The sequence below is a fragment of the Lutzomyia longipalpis genome, chromosome 4 (assembly GCF_024334085.1).
Source record: "Lutzomyia longipalpis isolate SR_M1_2022 chromosome 4, ASM2433408v1".
NCBI classification, from domain to species: domain Eukaryota; kingdom Metazoa; phylum Arthropoda; class Insecta; order Diptera; family Psychodidae; genus Lutzomyia; species Lutzomyia longipalpis.
Genome location: NC_074710.1, coordinates 21,866,805 through 21,886,969, shown reverse-complemented (window position 1 = coordinate 21,886,969; position 20,165 = coordinate 21,866,805). Strand labels below are relative to the sequence as shown.

Sequence of the window (20,165 nt, the reverse complement as noted above, 5' to 3'; positions counted from 1 at the left end):
TACTGGACAAACAAACATTTTAACTGGAAGACATTTATTTTACTGACCGATCATACATTTTACTGGACAAGCAGATATTTTACTGACCGAATAAATATTTTACTGATTGAATTATTTATTTTACCGGATAAACAATTATTTACTGAATAAATAATTATTTTATTGAACAAACTTTTAAAAAAAATACTGACCAAATGTATTTTTTACTGGTTTAATGAATATTTCATTGGTTTAACAAATGTTTTACTGATTAAACAAATACTCTAGTTGTATCCTTAGAATGCTTTTTTTCCTACAACAACAGGAAGATTAAACAAATACTTTAGCTGTTTAAAATATTTTTTTACCGATTTATTAGTCAAACGAACATTTTAACTGGAAGACGATTGTTTTACTAACTGAATGTCAATTTTACTGACCAAACAAACATTTTAACTGGACGAATGAGTATTTTACAGACTAGAGAGATATTTTACTGACTAAACGTATTTTTTTACTGATTTAATGAATATTTCACTGGTTAGTCAATTATTTTACTGATCAAACGATTATATTTTACTGTTTAAAAATTAATGTTTGCTGACAAAAATAATCAATTCTAATCTACTTGCAAAGGTACTCTACTAACTCCTATTTTATTTTCTTTTCTAACGTTAATGATTTGTTTTTCACGGCTTCCGGTGTTCATCAGAGGAAATTCCCGCTCGCCCAAGGAAAAGCAGCAATTAAAGTCAAAGCTTTCGACCCTAATAGCGGGTCTTCTTCAGTGGTCAGAATATTTTTAAAAAAAATTAACAAATAAAAGGCATAATTGAAGAATTCTTGACGGAACTTTTACAGAATGTTTTTTTTTAAGGAGTAATTTTTCTTCTTCTGAAGAAACGAATGCTTTTCCCAAAGCTTTCGGCGCTACACCACGCCTTCCTCAGTGGTAAATTTATCAATTATTTGAACCCTTGTCAACAATCTCCTTTTGCTTCTCTTGGCATTTTACATCGGCAGGGAATTTTCACTAGATTTTTCTATTCTTTTCAATCAAAAAGTCATAAAGAACAAAAAGAACTTACCTTCAGCCCTTGCGCGCTTCTCAAACTCATCGAAGATCGCATTAACTTCATCCATTTCCCGGCGAAGACGTCGCAATTGCGGATCATTTGGATCACCTTCAGCAATGAGTTTATCCGCATCGTCATTGAGCGCTCTGCGGATTGCATTCCTCTGCTCCGGGCCCATGGCGACAAATTGATCGAAATCCCAATCTTTGACGACCTTAATCGTGGCAAAAATCATATTTTGTCGCAATCGCAGCTGCTTCTTCTGCCACAGTGCAATGAGGTGATCAAAGTGCTTCCTCAGCCGCTCAGCATCCTCAATTGCCTTCGCATTGGGCGGTGGGAGTGTGAAACAAACCCCGGGGACGAGAGCTTCAGTCCCGCGCACCTGAACGCGCCACTTGACACGCCCGTATGTATCGAGGAGGGTGTGTGTTTGACCCTTATCAATGGAAACTTGTCCCTGTTTGTAGGAACAAATGGAATGGACGGGTTTAGGTTGGAGGACACTCTGTTTCCTCTCGTGTAGGGGCACAATGGTGTGAGAACGCTGAATGAGTGCTTGAACGACATCTCCGTAGTTATTGAATTCCTCCCGGAGCTCTTGCATTCCCCGCAAGAGAGCTTCTCCCTCATCCAGACCAAATTCCGTTTGACTGTATTTGCTATTGAGACGCTCTTCCTGCTTAACGAGCCAACTTTCTGCCTCCTTGACTTCCTGGAAGAAGGCATGATGCTCCGAAGCGTGCTTCAGGTGAATTTCAAGGCAAAGCGTCAACTGTAGGAGCCACGACCACTTGTACTGCAACGCACTTAGGTGCGCTTCAATACATTTAGCTGCTGGATGTGCCTGTGACACAAGCTTCTCCCCACGATCAACAATATCCGCAAATTGCATCTCACGCGTCTCCAGCTCAGACATGAGAGTCTCATAGTAGTGATGAACAGACGACAGATCGAGATTCTTATCCGCCCAATCACGATTAATCTCAATCCTTTCCTTCTCATTCAGCCAATTCAGCTCATTCGTTGCCGCAACGAGGAAATCCTGAAGGGCATCAAGGTCCGAAAGACGCTTCGTTGATGTACTCAGGAGGTCTGCATAGAGATTTTGCAGCTGATTGAGACGCTGCACATACAGTGAGTACTCATCCCCGGAGAAATTATTCTTCTGTCGCTCCGCATGGACAATCTTCGAGTGGAATTGATCAATTGTCTTATGCTCCTGCTGATGTTTATGCAATTCACTCTTAACCGTTGCCAAATCCGTCCCATATTCCGCTGCAAGGAGCTTCTTCAGTTTATTCTGACACCACTCCGTGTACTCCTGCAGATCCCTAAAATACGGATTTGTATCAACTTGACGTGTCTCCAGCACAGTTCGTGTTTGCCTTGTGACCGTTGTCTCCTGAATCGGATAGCTCAACCCAGCGAGCTTCTGCACCATATTTGTGTGGAAAGTTGCCCGAATTTGTGACCAACGCTGACACAACTTATTCACCTCTTTGCGCAGCTCACGCGCTTCCGGGCAATTGGAATTCTCCAGGACACTCACATCGCTACTAACTTGATTCAATGGTTGCTCCAAATGCCGCAAATCCGTCTCAATACTCTCCACAATATTTTTCGCATCAATCGGATGCACCCTATCGAGATTACGACTCTCCTTGGCAATTCGTGACTCAATGTCGGTTAATTTAAAATCAATCCTCTTTATCTCCCGGAATACCTTATCCACCAAACGATCATAGCTATCAAGACGATCCGTTTCCTGCTGCAGCTGCCTCTCACGATCCCCAAGGGCACGCATAAGACGATCCCAGGCACTGTTTAGTGCCTTTGGGCGATACGCAACGTCAATTTCCTCCTCTGTCACGGCCTCAAAGTACTTTTTCAGCTGCTCATAGATTACATTGAGATTAGACAAATCCTGATGCTTCTGGGCCACTTCCTCTGTGCGGAATGTATGCAGATCCGCAAGCAATTGCTTCAGCTCAATCAACGATGCCGGAAAGACACGTTCCTGCAGCAGGGATGTCTTCTCTTTGCACCAATACAGAAATTCCTGCGCTGCCTCCTTGTAGTCGTGCATCCTGCGCTGAGCATCGGTATCATAGAGCGGATGCATTGCCGGTGGCTCCGGGAATACATCGTACAGTGAACTAATGTACGTAATCAGGGACTTCTCATCGGGTTCATTTGTATCAACATCCTCCGGATCCAGTAAACGTGTCACCCCGTATTCCTTCTCAACCACATGGAAGGCCGTCTCGAGACGTTCCCGCGGACGGGAGGCCTTTGCTTCGCGCCAATTGAGTATATCCGGACGATTGCGATGCACAATGGCCGAAAAGGCCAAACCATCGCGCCATGATGATGTGAAATCACTTATCTTCACTCCCGGATACCGAGCTGTGGACTTCCTAGCCCACTGCATCAGTGCTTCCTTGGCAGTTAGATTGTCATCGTGTCCAACAACGATATCGCTTATCTATTCAAGAAAAAAAAGGAGAATAAAAGATTAGAAGAAATTCTAAAGATTTTTATTTAAATTCAAAATTCTCTGTGTAACGGTCTCTTTGTAAATATTATATTTGAATGTGACACAAGCTGTCAATTTTTTGACATTAGTCTATTTATTGTCAATTTATTTGACGCAATGTCATTTTTTTTGACAGACACTCCGCCAATTGTTTGACATTTATCCAATTTTTTGACAGATACGACATGACCAGATATAATGATAGATATCCTATTATTTGTTTGACAGTAAATTATCCTATTTTTTTTTAGAAACACTTGTCAATTCATGACATTACCCTATTTATTGTCAATTTATTTGACATGATCAACTGTCAAATTAACATTAATTGTCAGTGTTAAATTTTATTAAAGTTAATTTACGTTTTTGGCTCTTAAACAGTGAATTCTTGTTTTTTTTTTGACAGACATTCCTGTCATTTGTTTGAAACTAAATTATCCTTCTTTTTAAACACTTGTCAATTCATGACCAAATACTACGTCTGTCAATTACTTGACATTACCCTATTTATTGTCAATTTATTTGACCTTTATCAGTGTATATTTATATAAAATTAATTGACTCTTTTTGGCTCTTTAACAATGAACTCTTGTTTTTTTTTGACAAACACTTCTTTCAATCGTTTGATACTAAATTATTCTACTTTTTAACAGACACTATTGACAATATTGTCAATTCATGAGCAAATACTGCTGTCAATCTTTTGACAAGTATAATATTCTATTAATTTTAATAAAAAAAAAACTTATCTCAATTTTTTTTCAAGCTCCCTGGTTTGAGTATTTCTAAATTATTCTGACCGTTTGAATTTTGACAGTTGGCAGCTGTCAAAATTGTCAAAAGAAGAAACTACTGTCAAGTTTTTGACGGATATTGCTGTCATTTGTACAGATTTCATTGACAAAGTTTAAAAAAAAATTTAAATTCATTTAAAATAATTTTATTTTTAAAATGAAAAAAATAAATAAATCAAAATCATTTAATTTTTCATATCTTTGAGGTAAAATTCATTATTTCCAGTGGCAATTACCGGAAGCACTCAACACAAATCAACAAAACTTTATTTCTCACCGTATAATTACTTTTTTCTCTTTTGCAAAAGAGAAAAAAAAAGATATTTGTTGTGAGAAAAGCTAATTAAAAATAGCGCAAATGCGTAAAGAGGAGGGAATTTTTATTGACCTCCAATTTAATCCATCATCGGGAGACGATACGGCATGCGCTATCAGTACAAAGAGACAAAAATCACGGATTTAGTCCCATAAAATGATTGACCAAAAAGAAACAACAAAACAATTTTCCCTTTCAACATTTCTCTTCTTGCCGAGAAATGTGGAGTATTGTAGTCACGAAAAAAAAAGAATTTAATTGCATGATAATTGGATATATATTTTGAAATGTTTAAGAAAAAAAAACTTTGCCTCACTTTGCGTTCTGTTTTGTGAGAACATTTTTGGGAGTGTTCCCACACACGTTTTTTCTTCCTTTTTCTCTTCATTCGCACTCTTCGTCGGAGACTTTCTGCCACCTCCGGTGCGGAGAAAAAAAATTGTGAGTTAACAATCAACAGATGGCCACTTGTTCCTCCTCTTCATTTTAGCATACAATCCACACCCGCAACTGGAGGAATTATTTTATTTTTTCTTATACGGTATTCCACATTCTTGGCTTTCCTTCACCCAAATTGGGCCTTATTCAGCGACCAGGAAACCCTTTAAATTCGCTTTAAATCTCGAAATTTCAGTACAAATTTCAAAGATTAGATGAACTTTTGGAACCCTTTAAATGGCCCAAATAGATATTTTATTGGCTTTATTTCATCCTAAAGTAAATACGTTTTAGAACTCACTAAGCCCAAAAGAAGATGAATAATTTTCCATGATTTTCCAAAGGCTTTAAGTCTTGTTCTAATGGACTTTTTTCTATAAAATAGTGCTCAATTTAAATGTATTGCAGAGCTTTAGAAAAAGAAATGGGACTGGAAATCTTCTATCAAAGAAATCTACAATTAAATTAACATATATAGATTGAAACACTCTCATGCATAAAGGGGACCTTACGTTGTTTATCCCAAGAGTCCCTTATTACTACCGCATAGGGAGAATAGCATTGAAAAACTAAATCATGATCAATATTAAACTGCAATAAAAATCTAAGATTTTTAATGTTTAATTGAAAATGTGAAATTCTATGATTATAATTAATAATTTTCTTTTGATATTTCGAAACCAATAAGACCTTCATCAGGTCCTCAAATTGTTATGAAAAAATGTCATTTTTTTGGTAAGAAAATTTCCAAAATTCACAATTAATTTTAAAGACGGAAGTGATAGAACTTTGAATCGATTCTAATTAGAAAAGAAAGATTTTTTGCGAATTAATGATTATTAATAAGGTAATAATTAATAATCTATTTAAGGGGATGTATAAATTTGTTTTTAAATTTGAAAGTTTTATTATTTTTCCTTTCCTTTACCCTAATCTATTGATTAAAAAAGTCTAAATATGGATTAAAAAAAAATAACGACTTAACAGTCAAGGCTTATAAATATTGAGGTTAAGATTCCATTTATTTTAATAACTTTTGAAAATTTTTAAAATTCTTTAACTTGACTTTATTTTAACGTTTGTTTTATTTGTTTTAAAATTTGTAATAGAAAATTTGATATTCTGAGCAATTTTAACGTTAAAACGTTTCATATAAAATACTTGACATTTCTTCTGTACCGATTGACAGTTCTTTCCTTATGATTGACATTTATTTTCTAACGATTGACGTTTGTTTTTGACTTTTTGTAATTTTTTTTAATGCTTTATATTCCCTTTTAAACATCAAATGTTATTCAAACATTTAAATTTTTCATTCCAGATAATTTTTAGCTTCGAAATAATGAAAGGGAAATAAATAACAAATAAGAAACTCACGAACTTCTTGGAAATGGAAAATTTTCTTAAAATTTAGTGCAAAAAACTTTAACAAAATCTCATTTATTTAAAATCTTCTTTAACGTAAACCCTCAGCCCCAAAATTATTCATTTAAATCGAATTTCAACACATCAGCATCACTCACTGTGAGGAATCCCAATGAACTATGCCTTTGTGGTTCTATCACAACACCCCTCTTGTATTTTCTTCTTCTTCTTCATCATAAGAGGACTTTATCAGTTGGAGGTTTTTAGTTCTTTTCGATGTTACAGCTAAATTGAAAGCAAACACTGGGTGCACCATCATGGTACTTCCTCTTTCTTCCACATTGAGAAAAAAATTTCTCTTATGCGTTTTTTGTGTGAGAAAACATTTTAAAGTATATTATGAAATTGGATATTTTATCAAACAACAATTATCATTTTATATTCATGGGAAATTGATTCTTTCAATTTTATAATGGTTTTTCCCATTTAGAGTAAATAGAAACATTAAAATAAATAAATGAAATAAAAATCCTCATCATGTTCTTCTATTAAATCCCCCCCCCCTCAAGTGATTATTGCTCAATCATTTGGCATTAGAGAAAAAATATGAAAATCATTGAAATTTCAACCCAAAAATGGTTCGAAAGAATTCAATAAAACAAGCACGTATGGAGATCAGCTAAAGATCATCACAAAAATGATTATTTGAGATCGAATTTTAGAAGAAAAAAAAATCATGATGTGATCTTTGGTGATCTTCTAGCTATAGAGGAGCAGCATCTAGTGGAGAGACTTCATCATGAGATAATAATTCCCATGATCTTCCATCAGACGCCCATGTGCCTTGAACGAAAAAGGCAAGACTTATAGCCAATATCTGTGGCTTTTGCAGTGGGCCAAACTAAATTGGAAATGAATTTTCATCATTTAATATATATATAGTCTATACCACACGTCGCATATATAGTCAAGAGAGGAGCTTTTATGTGCTGATTCCTCTTTTTTCTTCTTCGCTCTTGTTGATGGTCAAAAGTAGAATTTTATCTCAATCATTGATCATACATAAGACTACAAGGTTTCTCTCTTCGTAAGTTTTTTTTTGCAAGACAACACCAAAAGAATTTCAATTTTTTTGCACTCAATTTTGACAACATTTCAGAGCAAAAAATTTTCACTAAAATAGGAAGAAGACGCTAAAAGAAATACTTAATATTGACATATCAAATAACTTTTAATCTATAACCAAATGAGATTAGTTTTTGCAGAAACAAACATGAAAAATATTTCCAACAACCACCTCTTTTGCGTCAATATTTCCAACCTCCACGACGTGTCAAACCCACACACATCGAGAACTGAGAGAGCAATGGATTCATTTAATAAACCATCGCAGCGTGTAGAAAAGGTACAAAATTGCAGGAGAGACCAATAAAATCCGCATTACTTAATCTCTTCTATATTGTGGTGTAATAACCATCGGTTGGCAAAAATAAAATTTAAATTAAAAAAAAAAAACGCGCCAAAAAGTACTTGGGCGGGCGGAGAAGGTTGCACGAGGAGGGCTTATTTACTCATTTGTTTATTCATGTGTATTAAAAATCCAAAAATGGACTTTTTTAAGCAGTTCAAGAATGTCCAGTGTGGGTGTTTCACTCTCATTGGCAGTCACACAAATTACATATATGTATGTATTACACGTCTCTTTCCTTCACATTCGCACATCCATAAAAACACTCACGCAATTACATTTTGCTTGCACATATCATTACAATATTGCTCTCTGCACAAAAGGGGCTACTAAATCAATATTTTAATGGCAATTTCAGATAGAGAAATGTCACAAAAAAAGGAGTTATTATATATGTATATCGATTACCACACTACTATTGAAAATACTTGTTTTAACACTGGAGGACTTTGCTGGCCATCGTGGCCAAAAAAATTTTTTAAATCGTTAAAAATTCAAACCTATCGTGATAAACCCTAAATCTATATGTGAAGGGAAGTTCAATCACTTTAAATTCGTCAAAAGAAATCTTGGAAAAACTTTTTAAAAAAAATTAAAGTGAAAGTTTGAGGTTAGAAATAACGAATCCTCGGAATTTTGCTGGCTACCATGGCCAATTCAGCATTTTTTAATCGTCACATAATAAAATCTCTTTAAAAAATCGTGATAATTTCTACATCTGGTGTGTCGAGAAGTTCCATTACTTTAAAATCGTCGAAAGAAAACTTAGAAAAAAATTTTTTTCAGAGAAAATGAAGGTTAAACTTTTGAGGTTAGAAATAAATAATCCTCAAGTATTAATAAAGTAACGTAAATATTACTTTTTTTACGTTACATTAAAATACTAAAGTATTTTTAAATACGTTAAAAATGGATTAAAAACTGTCTAGATATTTCTTTTTAAATCTTTGACTTTAATTCTTAACGTTTGAGATTTCTTTTTCAACACTTGATGTTTTTTGACGTCCTTTTTCTAACGGCTGATGTTTCTTCTCAATGTTTCAATATTGTTTTTTAGGAATGATTTAATTTAACATTTGATGCTTCTTTTCTAACGTTTGAAGATTCTGTTTTAACAGAATTGTTTCTGTTTTTTATTTATTTATTTTATTTTATTATTGCTGTGTTTTTTATTGATTTTCTAATATTTGACGTTCCTTTTAAAACGTTTCAAGATTATTTTTTAAAGTTTTGCAATTCTTTTTTAACTTTGACGTTTCAATTTTAAAATTTATTTTCTAACGTTAAACTTTGTTTTTAATTTGAAATACGTAAGAAATAGATTGCAAACTGTTTTGATATTTCTTTATAAATATTTGACTTCAGCTCTTAACATTTGTGTTTTTTTTCATATTTGACATTCGTTTTAATGTCTTTTTTAGGGATTCATAAATTTTTAAGGTTTCACGTTTCTTTTTTAACGTTTAATGATTAATTTCCAACGTTTGATGCTTCTTGTCTGAAGTTTAATGATTTTTTTCTAACGTTTGACGTTTTTTTAATAACTATATTTACTGATTTCTTTCTAATGTTAAACGTTTTCTAGGAGAAATTTTTAATTTAATACTAATTTGTTTTAACCTTTAAAAAAAGCCTAAACTTTCTGAACTTTTTGCGAGTATTCACAAACTGAAACAACCTGAATGCACCTTTTTTCACTCAAAATAACCCAGTTAACATAACCTAATTTATTTCTCTTGTTCAATATACAAATTATTTTATTTAAAAAAATTTAAAACCCCCAGATTGCTCTTTTATCATTAATCATTTGCTATTGAATCATTATTTTTATATTTTGATTCTCAAAAAGACAATTTCTTTGAATCAGATCAACATCCTTAAATGCCTGAATATAGCTCATTTTAACTGTCAACAATAACTATCAAATTGTAAGAAAAAAATTGATTTTTGACAGAATCGTATTCAGATTTAGGAGAAAATTATTCAAAAAAAATATCCGACCATATATATATTTTTTGTGATCTCTGTCTGTATTTCTAAGACATTAATAGCCGAGAGGTTCTAGTAGTTCTTCTCACACTTTCACATGCGTGGGTTCAAATCCCGTCTATGTCAACTTCTTCACCTCTTTTTTTTTCCTACAACTTCCTAACAACTTCTACCCTGGAAATCCCTTCTAATCCAATTTTCTAAAGATTTCAAGTGCAATTACTCATTCAAACAACCCCCATTCTTTTCCTTTCTTCGTGTCTTTGGACGTCTGCCTGAGAAGTATTACGAAAAAAAAAGAAATTCTAACAAAACATTCCTTTCCACCACATTTAATCCCACGTACATATACCTAAACCACATGAGAACATGGATAGAATAAAAAATGAGACAGTACCCCTTGTAGTTGGTAACTTATCCACCTCTCGCATTACACCGTTCAGTTTGTACGACAAATCAATGCCAAACCACCAGCGACTTACGTCACCGATCCACACACATCGCTCTCTCGGTGGTTTCATTGAGAAGTGAGATTTTTCATCAATGATTGGGTGTTGTTGTTGAGATTTTAATGCCGTGGAGTAAAAGAGCAAAATGAAGAAACAGCAACTTGGCAAAAAATAAAACACAACACATACTGAGAAGGTAGCCCCTGTGTGACACCTGGTGCATTCTTGCATCGAAAACACGTTAGAATTTTGCTGAGATTTTGAGAAAAAGCCCCAAAATGTTCTTTATAGAGGAAAAAGACGGGAAATCTCACCATTTTCTTTGATTCAATTGCTGGCCAATTGTGCCTTCGCATTGTATTTGTATCCACAGGATTGACAAATTCCTCAAAACGTCCCATTGTTACCACCTTCTTGATGGAATGCTTCGTTACATGGCGATTCTTGCCAGGTTCGCGCCTTCCCACATATTCAGATTCCGACGTATTCTTCTGCATTTGCACGTAATAGCGCTTATTGCGCTCCACTTTTGCCGCCATCTGCCTATCCGATGAATTGGTATAATTTGTCAAATGCAAATTATCCTCATCAATGTGCATTGGCACTAAATCACTCGAGTTCGCCATGCTTTTCGTGGCACCTTTTTTTCTTTAATGAATTTTAGCACCACAAAACACTTTTCTTTTTCTTTCTTCTTCTTTTAAAAAAAAATCGCAAAAATTTTATTCTTTCGAGTTGAACAATTTGTTTTGTCTTTATGGTGTTAAAGAAGAAGAATCATTTAAAGAAGAAAAAAAAATCAGAGGTTTAAAGGTTCTTGCACAACATGAGCCATTCACAAGAGTTTTATTTGATTTTCTCAGCCCAGCAAATGAAAGATCAGCAAGTAAAATATTAAGGAATCGTGTAAGTAAACAAATTTTTTGAAAGACAAGAAGCTGGGAATGTTGATCGAAAACAAGAGGTAGAAGAATTAAGGAGAGAAAAAAAAACGAAGCACAAACACAAAATACACAACACGAGAACTTCTCAACGTTGATTTTGTGTAAAAGGTGTAATCTCACTCCTCTGACCGACCACTCGTCAATAAACCTCCGATCGATTGATCCGCTGCGATTGTTCAAGTTCAACTAAAAAGCTCGCTGTGGAGATCGCTTTTTAAAAAACACGATATTGTACTTTACATATTTTTATAAGAGTATTGTGGACAGCTTCGTTGAGCTTCTCTCGCGCGCGCTCTCTTTGGCACAGAATTTACTTTTGAAAATGAAAAAAAAAACTCCACGCTAAGCAGCATTATCCATCAGCGGCGCCGTAGGTCTTTTTTTTTCTTCTCCATTCAACATCTCAAAAAGTATTTTAAAAAAAAATTGCAAAACACGCGTCTCTCTCTCTTTTACATGTTACCACCACAACACACAACCGCCTAGATCTCCACACGGCGTTGGCGCGTTCAACAAGGTTGACACACGGATTTCATGAAGTCACCCATAACATGTCAAGAAGGCTCGCCATGGCATGTCAACTAACTATATGTTGGGACCCCCACAATGGGCATCATTGAGACCGAATTTCTCATCAATATTCCACAAACTCCAATCCTCATCAACAAATGAGAGCAAACTGATCTCTACTGATTACACCAGAGGAGCAACAGTGTGGTCTTTTGTCTCACAAAGTCACAACGCAGCACCTCACCCTCCTCCATCATTGAAATGGTAATTAACAATTTAAACAAACTTCATTATAGTTTGCTTTTTAAAACAATGACGACATTGGTAGGAAGACCTACAAAAATGAGGGCAAAGTGCAGCTGCTTTACTTCAGGCGTGGATTAGAATGATCAACAGCAGTGTCTCAACACTAAAATGGTGATCTCATTTTTATTAGGAAGCAGTGTCACACAGAGATATTGTGCAACCTACACTCATTCTCTTGTCCTATAAGTCGATCAGAGCAAAATAAAAATTCATCAGCAAAAGATTCCAGAGCAAAAAGAAAATTTCAGGCAAAAAAGAAAACTTTTAGAAATTTTTTTATAAAAAAAAAGCTTAATACGAAAAGAAAATTTACAAACCCTTTTATCCATGAATTTTGGCAAGACCTGAATTAAAAATATAATGGACCAATACTTAAGGAACTTAGATTTAAAGAAACTAAAGAACAAATTATTTAATTAGCACTCTTATTGCTCTTTCTGTGAAATTCCAGAGGTTTATTCCAGATCAAAATCTTTTGATCAGAAAATTCTACTTTGGATCATAAGAATATTCCGTATTGATCGAAAAATGTTAAAAATTCAAAGATGAATGTTTCATTTTGTCAGGATAATAAGCAATAAATTAGGAGGTTTGGAAAAGCGTTTTTTTTATGCGGTCTCGAAAGGGTTAAGACTGATAATTTGCAACCGTTGCATTATTTTTTTTATAAGACAGAAATTAATTAGTTAAAATGTTATTTGTACTCTGTAAAAATTTGATGTAAAGAACGTTTAATTTTGAATTGATTAACGTTCCAACGGTTTTATCAAAGGAGCTTATGGACTGCTATATTGAAAAATTCCATGAACTATAGAAACACTGTTAATATTGTAGAGGTACAATAAACAAGAAATTGTCAAAATTAAAATCTATTTTACATTTTAAGATAAATTCTACATCTAATGTAGAGAAATTCAATTAACTCGAATTCGCAGAAAGAAAGGTTTAAAAAAAAATTCTTAGAAGAAAATTAAGGTCAAAGTTTTGAGGTTAAAAACCTCGATCCTCAAAGATTTAAATACATGATAGATAAAGATTTTTTGTCAAAAAACTATTGACGAATAATTAGTGAATGCTTCAGGAATTAAAAAAGAGACAAAAATCACGATAGTGACGTCATTTCATATTCTTTTTAAGGAAATTTTCGTCGCACTTTTCCCAGCTGAAAAAATATGGAAAATATAGAAAGTCACTGGCGATTTCATTTAATTTCTTTTTTGATCCTTTAACCGTGTTTCCATTGTTCCTCGCATGAGGAATTTTTTTCCACGTATCAGTGAATAAGCTCCTTTTAACAGTAGACGTTGTTTAAAAAAAATAATGTTTGGCATTTCGCAAAATTTCTAATGTTATGCATCAATTAAGTTTAAATTCTTTTGTGTCCAATGGGATCAAATATCAAATATCTTATTTTCTCGAATTTAATTATTTTTTTCAAGTTGGAAATAAATTAGGTTTCCCTAGAAAAGGCCTAAGAAGACATTTTAACTCCGAAATGATAACCTTAAAAGCATCCAAAGAGTAAATATCGGTATAAAAAAGGACGCATATTTTAATGTTTCCATGTTTTATGCGGACGCAAAAAAGTTAAAATGAACATATCAACTACCTTTTAAGTAAAAAGATTTTTGTAGAATCATTTCTTAACACTTACATGGATGCAAAAGCGTCTAAAATACTTGAGAGGACCCTTTAAAAAATCCTGTCTCTTAATTCTTAAATTTGTTATTAATCCTTTCAAGCTCAATTACTACTCTGAAATCCTTAATCTTTTAATTAGTTTTTTTAGTCCTTTTTACATATAAATTCCTGCCGAAAAAAAAAGATCATCCTACATTAACCCATTTATTCGCGCGCGCGTTCGCTTTTAAGGTCCATTGTATTGTTTATTAGACTTCTCCCGCGACTGATCTCCAAAGCCCCGGCATTGGATTGCGTAACATACAAACTTGGTGATCTTGTCGCATCCCACACTTGCAAATAAAACGCGCGCCGATGCTTTTCAACATATATGGAAACAATCATTGTAATTATAGTTTTTTTAAAAAACGAAGAAAATTGTTGTTTTAAATAAATTAAAATGTGCTAATTGTTGCTCTACAAATTGCCCTGTATGCACATTTTGCTATATATTTTATTACATAGAATGATCAATTGACAAACGACATCCAATTGAGAATTAAAAACAATAAAATGTGTGGTTGAGAACACATTCAGTGCGCAACAAATTGATCTCTCATCTTGGTGTGATGAGAGATCACCTCTAACTATAGACGGTTTAATATTGATCTCAATAGAAGTTGATAATCTTCTCCATTGATGTGATATTTAATCGTTTCTGTGATCTACTGTCGGACGTGTGGAAATATCTTTATTTTTTTTCACTCTTCAATCTTCAGTGCACCACACGCCAAAAGGTGTCGCAAACCATAAAAACATCCCACATTCCACAACTCCTTTTAGTATTTAATATTATTATTTTTCTTCTTACCTCCAATCGTCTCTCATCTATCTTCTCTTCTTACTTTTGCAAGATCAAGAGATTCTCTTCTGAATCTCATTTTTTCTTCTTTCGCATGTTTTTGTCTTTAAAGTCAACTTATTGATTATTTCCAAAACCCACTTAACAAAATATTTCCATCGGAATTACTAATCAACACCACACTGATCAGTGATCATGCCAATATAGAGGGAACTTCGAGAAAAATCTCTATGGCGCGACAAACGTGTTTTATCCGTAGGAGTTTTATATTTATGCATAAAATCCATTTCATTTTCCCCCCAAATGAATTCTCCAAGAAGCTTCTCTTCTTCTTTTTTTTTTTTAACAAATCTTATTTAATGTTGAGAATCGCGAGGTGTCACAGTGAGACCAGAGAGAAAGAATTAAAAAAAGAAAAAGAAAAAAACTCACCTGGAAATGGAGAATGATTGTCCAAATAAGTCCAAGAGTTAATTTTGGATTCCCATCGACAATATCCTCAGCACGTATGTTGACCAATTTAATTTTCTTATACCGGAGAAAATCTAGCGCCATTTGAGCATTTTGAAGCATGTGAAAGCGCATATTTCCCTTTTCACGTGGCTACACATGCAAAAGAAAGGAATAAAATGAAGGATTTTAATTAATATTAAATAAGCAAAATTTAGACTCTTTGTGGAATAAAATACTCTCATTTTAAGCCTAAAAATGGGCGTAGTTAGGAATTTATTTCAGGGGGTGTGTTAAGATATTTTCCTTAATTTAAAAGACGATAAAAATGGATTTAAAAAAAATTGAGATTACTAAACAATTTAAACGGGTTTTGCATCCGAATTAGCAGATTTTGACAATTTTTATGTTTATTTTTAACGTTTGAATTTTCTTTCTATTGAAAATTTTTGGTTTTTTTTACGAAAAAATCGAATATTTCCGAAGATTGGAATATTTTGTTCAATTAAGATAAATATTCCTTTCGGCCCAGTAGAGCAGTGGCAAAGCGGACGATCCCAGTGTCCGTTTGCTCTGTCCCTGGGAGGGTCGGCGGGTTCGAGGCTCGGTGGTGTTCGATTGGCTGTAATGCAGATATGAAAAAAGATCTCATTCGGTCAGGAATGCCCCCACTCGTTCCCACCAGTGCAATATTACAACGAGAGGCAACTCTTGAACTGATATTGACTGCTCTGCACCGTTGCTTGTGATAAAAACTTATGAATGAGGAATACTCCTAACACAAAGTCCACAATGCAACAAAAAAATGCCTCTCTGAGGTTGACGTCAGGTCGGCAGCCGGTCATTAAAAAATCAAAGCCAAAATTTGTGTGTGAGAAGCCAACCCCAGTAATGGGACAAATGGCTATGTGTGTTGTTGTTGTTTGAAGTTAATTTTTCAAAAGTTTTACATTTTTCTTAAAACTGTCGCTTCATTTCTAACACCGTTGTTTCTTATCTAACTTCTGTAGTTCTTTTCTAACATTAGTAATTTCTGTTTTATGTAAGTTTCTTTGTTCTTGAATTTGACATTTCTTTCATATTGTTCAATAAAGGGAATATTCTTTAAAATTGAGAGAAAAGAATCTTTGCCAAAAGTTCAACTGTTCTTATCTAACGTTAACGATTCTTTTTTATTGTTTTACAGTGTCTGACATTTGTCTTCTAACGTTCGATTTTTTCCTACCGTTTGATGTTTCTTTTCTAAAGTTTGACGTCCTTTTTTATATCGTTTAATAATTGTTTTCTAAAAGCTGAAGTATCTTTTAAAATTTTTTAAAGTTTCTTTTCTAACGTTTTTTATTTATTTTCCAACAATTAATATTATTTCCGACATTTAACGTTTCTTATTTAAATTTTAACGTTTTTTTCTTTAATATTTCGCATTTATTTTAACCTTAAAATAATTCCCTTTTACCTCTCAAAAAAAAACCTAAACTTCATAGAACTTTAAACGTATTTAAACACTCAAACCAAACACATTTCCTGACTACGCCATTGCTCTAAAAAAAATCATTAAAATGTTAAAATACGAACCAGATTCTCTCCGGATAGCACCTCGAGGAGTGTGAGCAAATTCCTTCCATCGCGAAGATCCTCAAAGAGATCATGAATCCTCTTTCCAGCCTTGCTCAGGTGTTTATTGACCCATTTTGTGAAGGTTTTCTTCTGTATTGCGTCGCGTTCATCTGCAATTTGTCATCAATGTTGACAACAACGGGTCGGAGAAGGAGGGCGAAAAAAAAGAAAAGATACCGAGATATAAGAAAATATTCAATCAAATAAATTACAATTAAGGCAGCAATTAGAAGACAGCGATAAAAATTAATTTTTGTGTTTTTTTTATTTGTGGCTTCTTTGTGCTCAAAGCCACACAAAATTCTCGAAATTCTTTCAAAGTATTTTCTTTTCTTTTTTTATTTTTTTATTTTTTGAGCCAGCCATACGAAAAGGAATCTCCAGCAGAAGAATAATCAACATACAAGAATTAGCAGCTTTTGCGCGAGCATTTGCCTCGGCATGATAGAATAAAATTAAAATAATAATTAAATAAGAATAATTTTTCAGTGACATTTCGATGGTTGGTGGAGGCCCGTGTTGGTCGTTTTAATTGACAATTCCCCCTGTTGAATGTTAAATTAAATTCCACAGCCAATTTTGCACCAACAATTTCTTATGCATAAATTGGCATTAATAATACTTTTTTTTTGCTCTTCTACCTCTCTAAACTCTCGCTCAATTTTAACTTTATTGAAGCGAAAATTTTTCATTGAATGATTTATCCGTAAAAAAAAAGCTACGCGGAGGTGTTTGAGCCAATGACAATAAATAAAACATTATTATTTAACTTGTGGTGAGGGGAACACAGCTCAATAGAGATTTGTGTTAAAGAAAATCTCAAGAATTTCTCACTCAGAGGTGCATTTAATTGATCGATAAAATCACATGTTTTATCATATTGCAGTCAACAGAACTATTCTGTTTGAATATTTCAATCATATGAGATTTATTTATGTTTTCTTAATCTCCTCAAGGAATGTTCTTCAATATCTTTCTAATAAAATAAAAGGAATTTAGGACAAAAAAGTGTTTAAAGATCAATTCAAATAGAAAAGATTCATTGCTTAGAATTAATAGAAGATTATTTTAATAATTTCATGTCCAGAATAAATTCGATGGCTTCAAATAATAATGTTACTTGTCAAATTAGGATATAGTAATTAGTCAATTTACTATTTGATCTCTACTTTATAAGAATAAATCATTTAAATGGATGGAACCCATAACAATAAAAAATCTATTTTAAAAAATGAGAGATTTTACGAAGCCTCTGATAAGATTTTTCTTTTAGCCATAAATTAACTTTATGGTAGCCAAGACACAAACCATAAAATTCAATTATCCAACAAATAGGCATAAAGGTATGTAAGCAGTAATAGGATCGACTGAGAATTTTTATTGTAAACAGTCACAGCTTTTACAATTTACAAGAACAAGAATATATTCAAGAACTTGATTTTGAATTTCTTTCAAATTTTTAAACCTTTTTTTTTATAGTACAAATTGTGTCTTGGCTAAAATGTTTAAAATACTTCATTTTCTTGTACAAATAATTTTTACGGGTGATACTGAGATATTCTAAGTAGTAACGCGTTCTAAATAAAAATATTCATTTTAATTGAATTTCGAAAATAATTAATTCTACTAAAAATTAACATTTGCATTTATTTATTAATTGCTAAAGCTTTTCAGTAGAATGCAAAAGATTCAGTGGAAATGTATATAATTTCATGTCATCAGTGCTTTTTTTCATTAGAAATTTTTAAAAGTTTTTTTTTTTGTGAATAAAACTTTCAAACTTTGTGCTCTGTAGTTATTAAAAAATTGTTTTCTGAATAGTAGTTATGTAAATACTTTTTGCTTTAGTTGATATTTTGTTGTGATCTCAAAGGATCTCATCGTGTGATAAATTCATAAAAGAAAGGAGTTTATTCACTTTAATGCTCTTGTTGATTTTATATTATAATGATTGAAAAAGTAATTCTTACGTTTGTAATTTCTTTTCTAATGTCTAATGCTTCTTTTCTTCGTCTTTTTTTCTCTTTTTTAACGTTTGACATTTCTTTTTTGAATGTTTGATGTTTCTTTTTTTAACATTTAACACTACTTTTTTTAATGTTCAATCCCTTGTTAATAATCAGTTTTCTAAAGCTTATTCGTCAATCGTTAGAAAATATATGTCAGATTTGAATAAACAAATGTCAAACGTTAAAAAAAACAAAAAAAACACGAATGTGAAATTGATCTGACACCAGAAAAAACGTCAATCATTAAAATTAAAAAGGACGTTTGCGCCAGACATTTCTTTTCTAGCGTTTGATGTAGTTTTTTGTTATTTTTTAACGTTTGACATTCCTTATTTAAATGTCTAACCTCCTTTTTTCTAAAGTTTCTTCGTCAATCTATAGAAAATAAAGGTCAGATTTCAATGAACAAATGCCAAACATTTAAAAAGTAACGACAAACGAATGAATAATGCATCAATCGTTAAAAAAGAAATGTCAAACAAATTTCAAATTTCATTTCTAACGTTTGACGTTTCTTTTCCATCGTTTCTAATTTATATTCCAGGGTCTGACATTTCATACACAAACACCCCGAAGTGAATAAACTCCTTTAAATCAATACAAGTATTATTAAAAGTTATATTTGGTTTTAATATTAGTTCTTAAGCGATTTGCACGCAATTTTTTTTAAATTTATAAATAATACTCATTAAAATGTTACAGAGAGTGCTCGTAAAAAACATGTTAGAGCTTAAGGTAGAAAAAAAAAGGAAAATTCTTATCAAGTAAAACCTTTAAATTGTGTCAGAGCATCTTCATAGCCGCCATGTTGGTCTTTGAGTCTCTTTGGCGGACTATCCTCCTTGAAGGGACTCCCATCGTGTAATTTTGCCTTATGTCCACTCCTTGGTACATTATCAATTACATCTTCACGCGGATCGAATCCCAGGCGATCCTTGTAGTAAATTTGCGTTGACATTCCTCTTTTTTTTATCACTTTTTCACCTCCCTCAAATGGCACATGGGTTTCACACGCAAAAAGAACTTTTTCTTTACAATTTGATTTTCTTTCTTTTTCCTTCTTTCTTTCTCTTTAAGAAGTGGAACTTTGTGTACCTAATTTAATATTTCCTCACACCTTTATTGCGATTGTTGATTGATTTGGGGTGATGTTGGGGCTTTTTTAGTTCACGATATTTCTTTTATCATTTCATTGATAAATATTTGGTTTACACTCTCGTTTTTTTTTTCGTTATTTCTCTGTTGATTTCATTACAATTCTATACTACGTTGCTGCTAGTTCTTGAAGAATGCCAAAAGTAAAGAGAAAATGAATAAAAAAAACTCTAAAACAATTCATTTTGATTTGAATTCTCACACAAACACTACTAAATGTTTATTTTTTTTTCCTTTATGATAAAACTATTCTGATAACTTCCCAAACACGGAATTCAC

At 32.9% G+C, this 20,165-nt stretch overlaps 1 protein-coding gene across 10 annotated transcripts in view; it reads right to left on the bottom strand.

Annotated features, from left to right (window-relative positions):
* LOC129794876 (dystonin) overlaps nt 1–20,165 on the bottom strand; it is an 80,352-nt gene that overhangs the window by 40,168 nt on the left and 20,019 nt on the right. For 6 of the 10 annotated variants that reach the window (XM_055835782.1, XM_055835783.1, XM_055835777.1 and 3 more), the window contains exons 2-5: nt 19,503–20,012; nt 16,681–16,832; nt 15,088–15,258; nt 1,068–3,543 (exon numbers count right to left, since the gene is read on the bottom strand). In XM_055835782.1, the coding sequence (XP_055691757.1) occupies nt 1,068–3,543; nt 15,088–15,258; nt 16,681–16,832; nt 19,503–19,689 (2,986 nt within the window). In that variant the 5' untranslated portion in view covers nt 19,690–20,012. Of the gene's footprint in view, nt 1–1,067; nt 3,544–10,727; nt 11,536–15,087; nt 15,259–16,680; nt 16,833–19,502; nt 20,013–20,165 lie in introns of those variants that run through there. The other 4 variants (XM_055835789.1, XM_055835786.1, XM_055835779.1 and 1 more) reach the window with 3 other exon arrangements.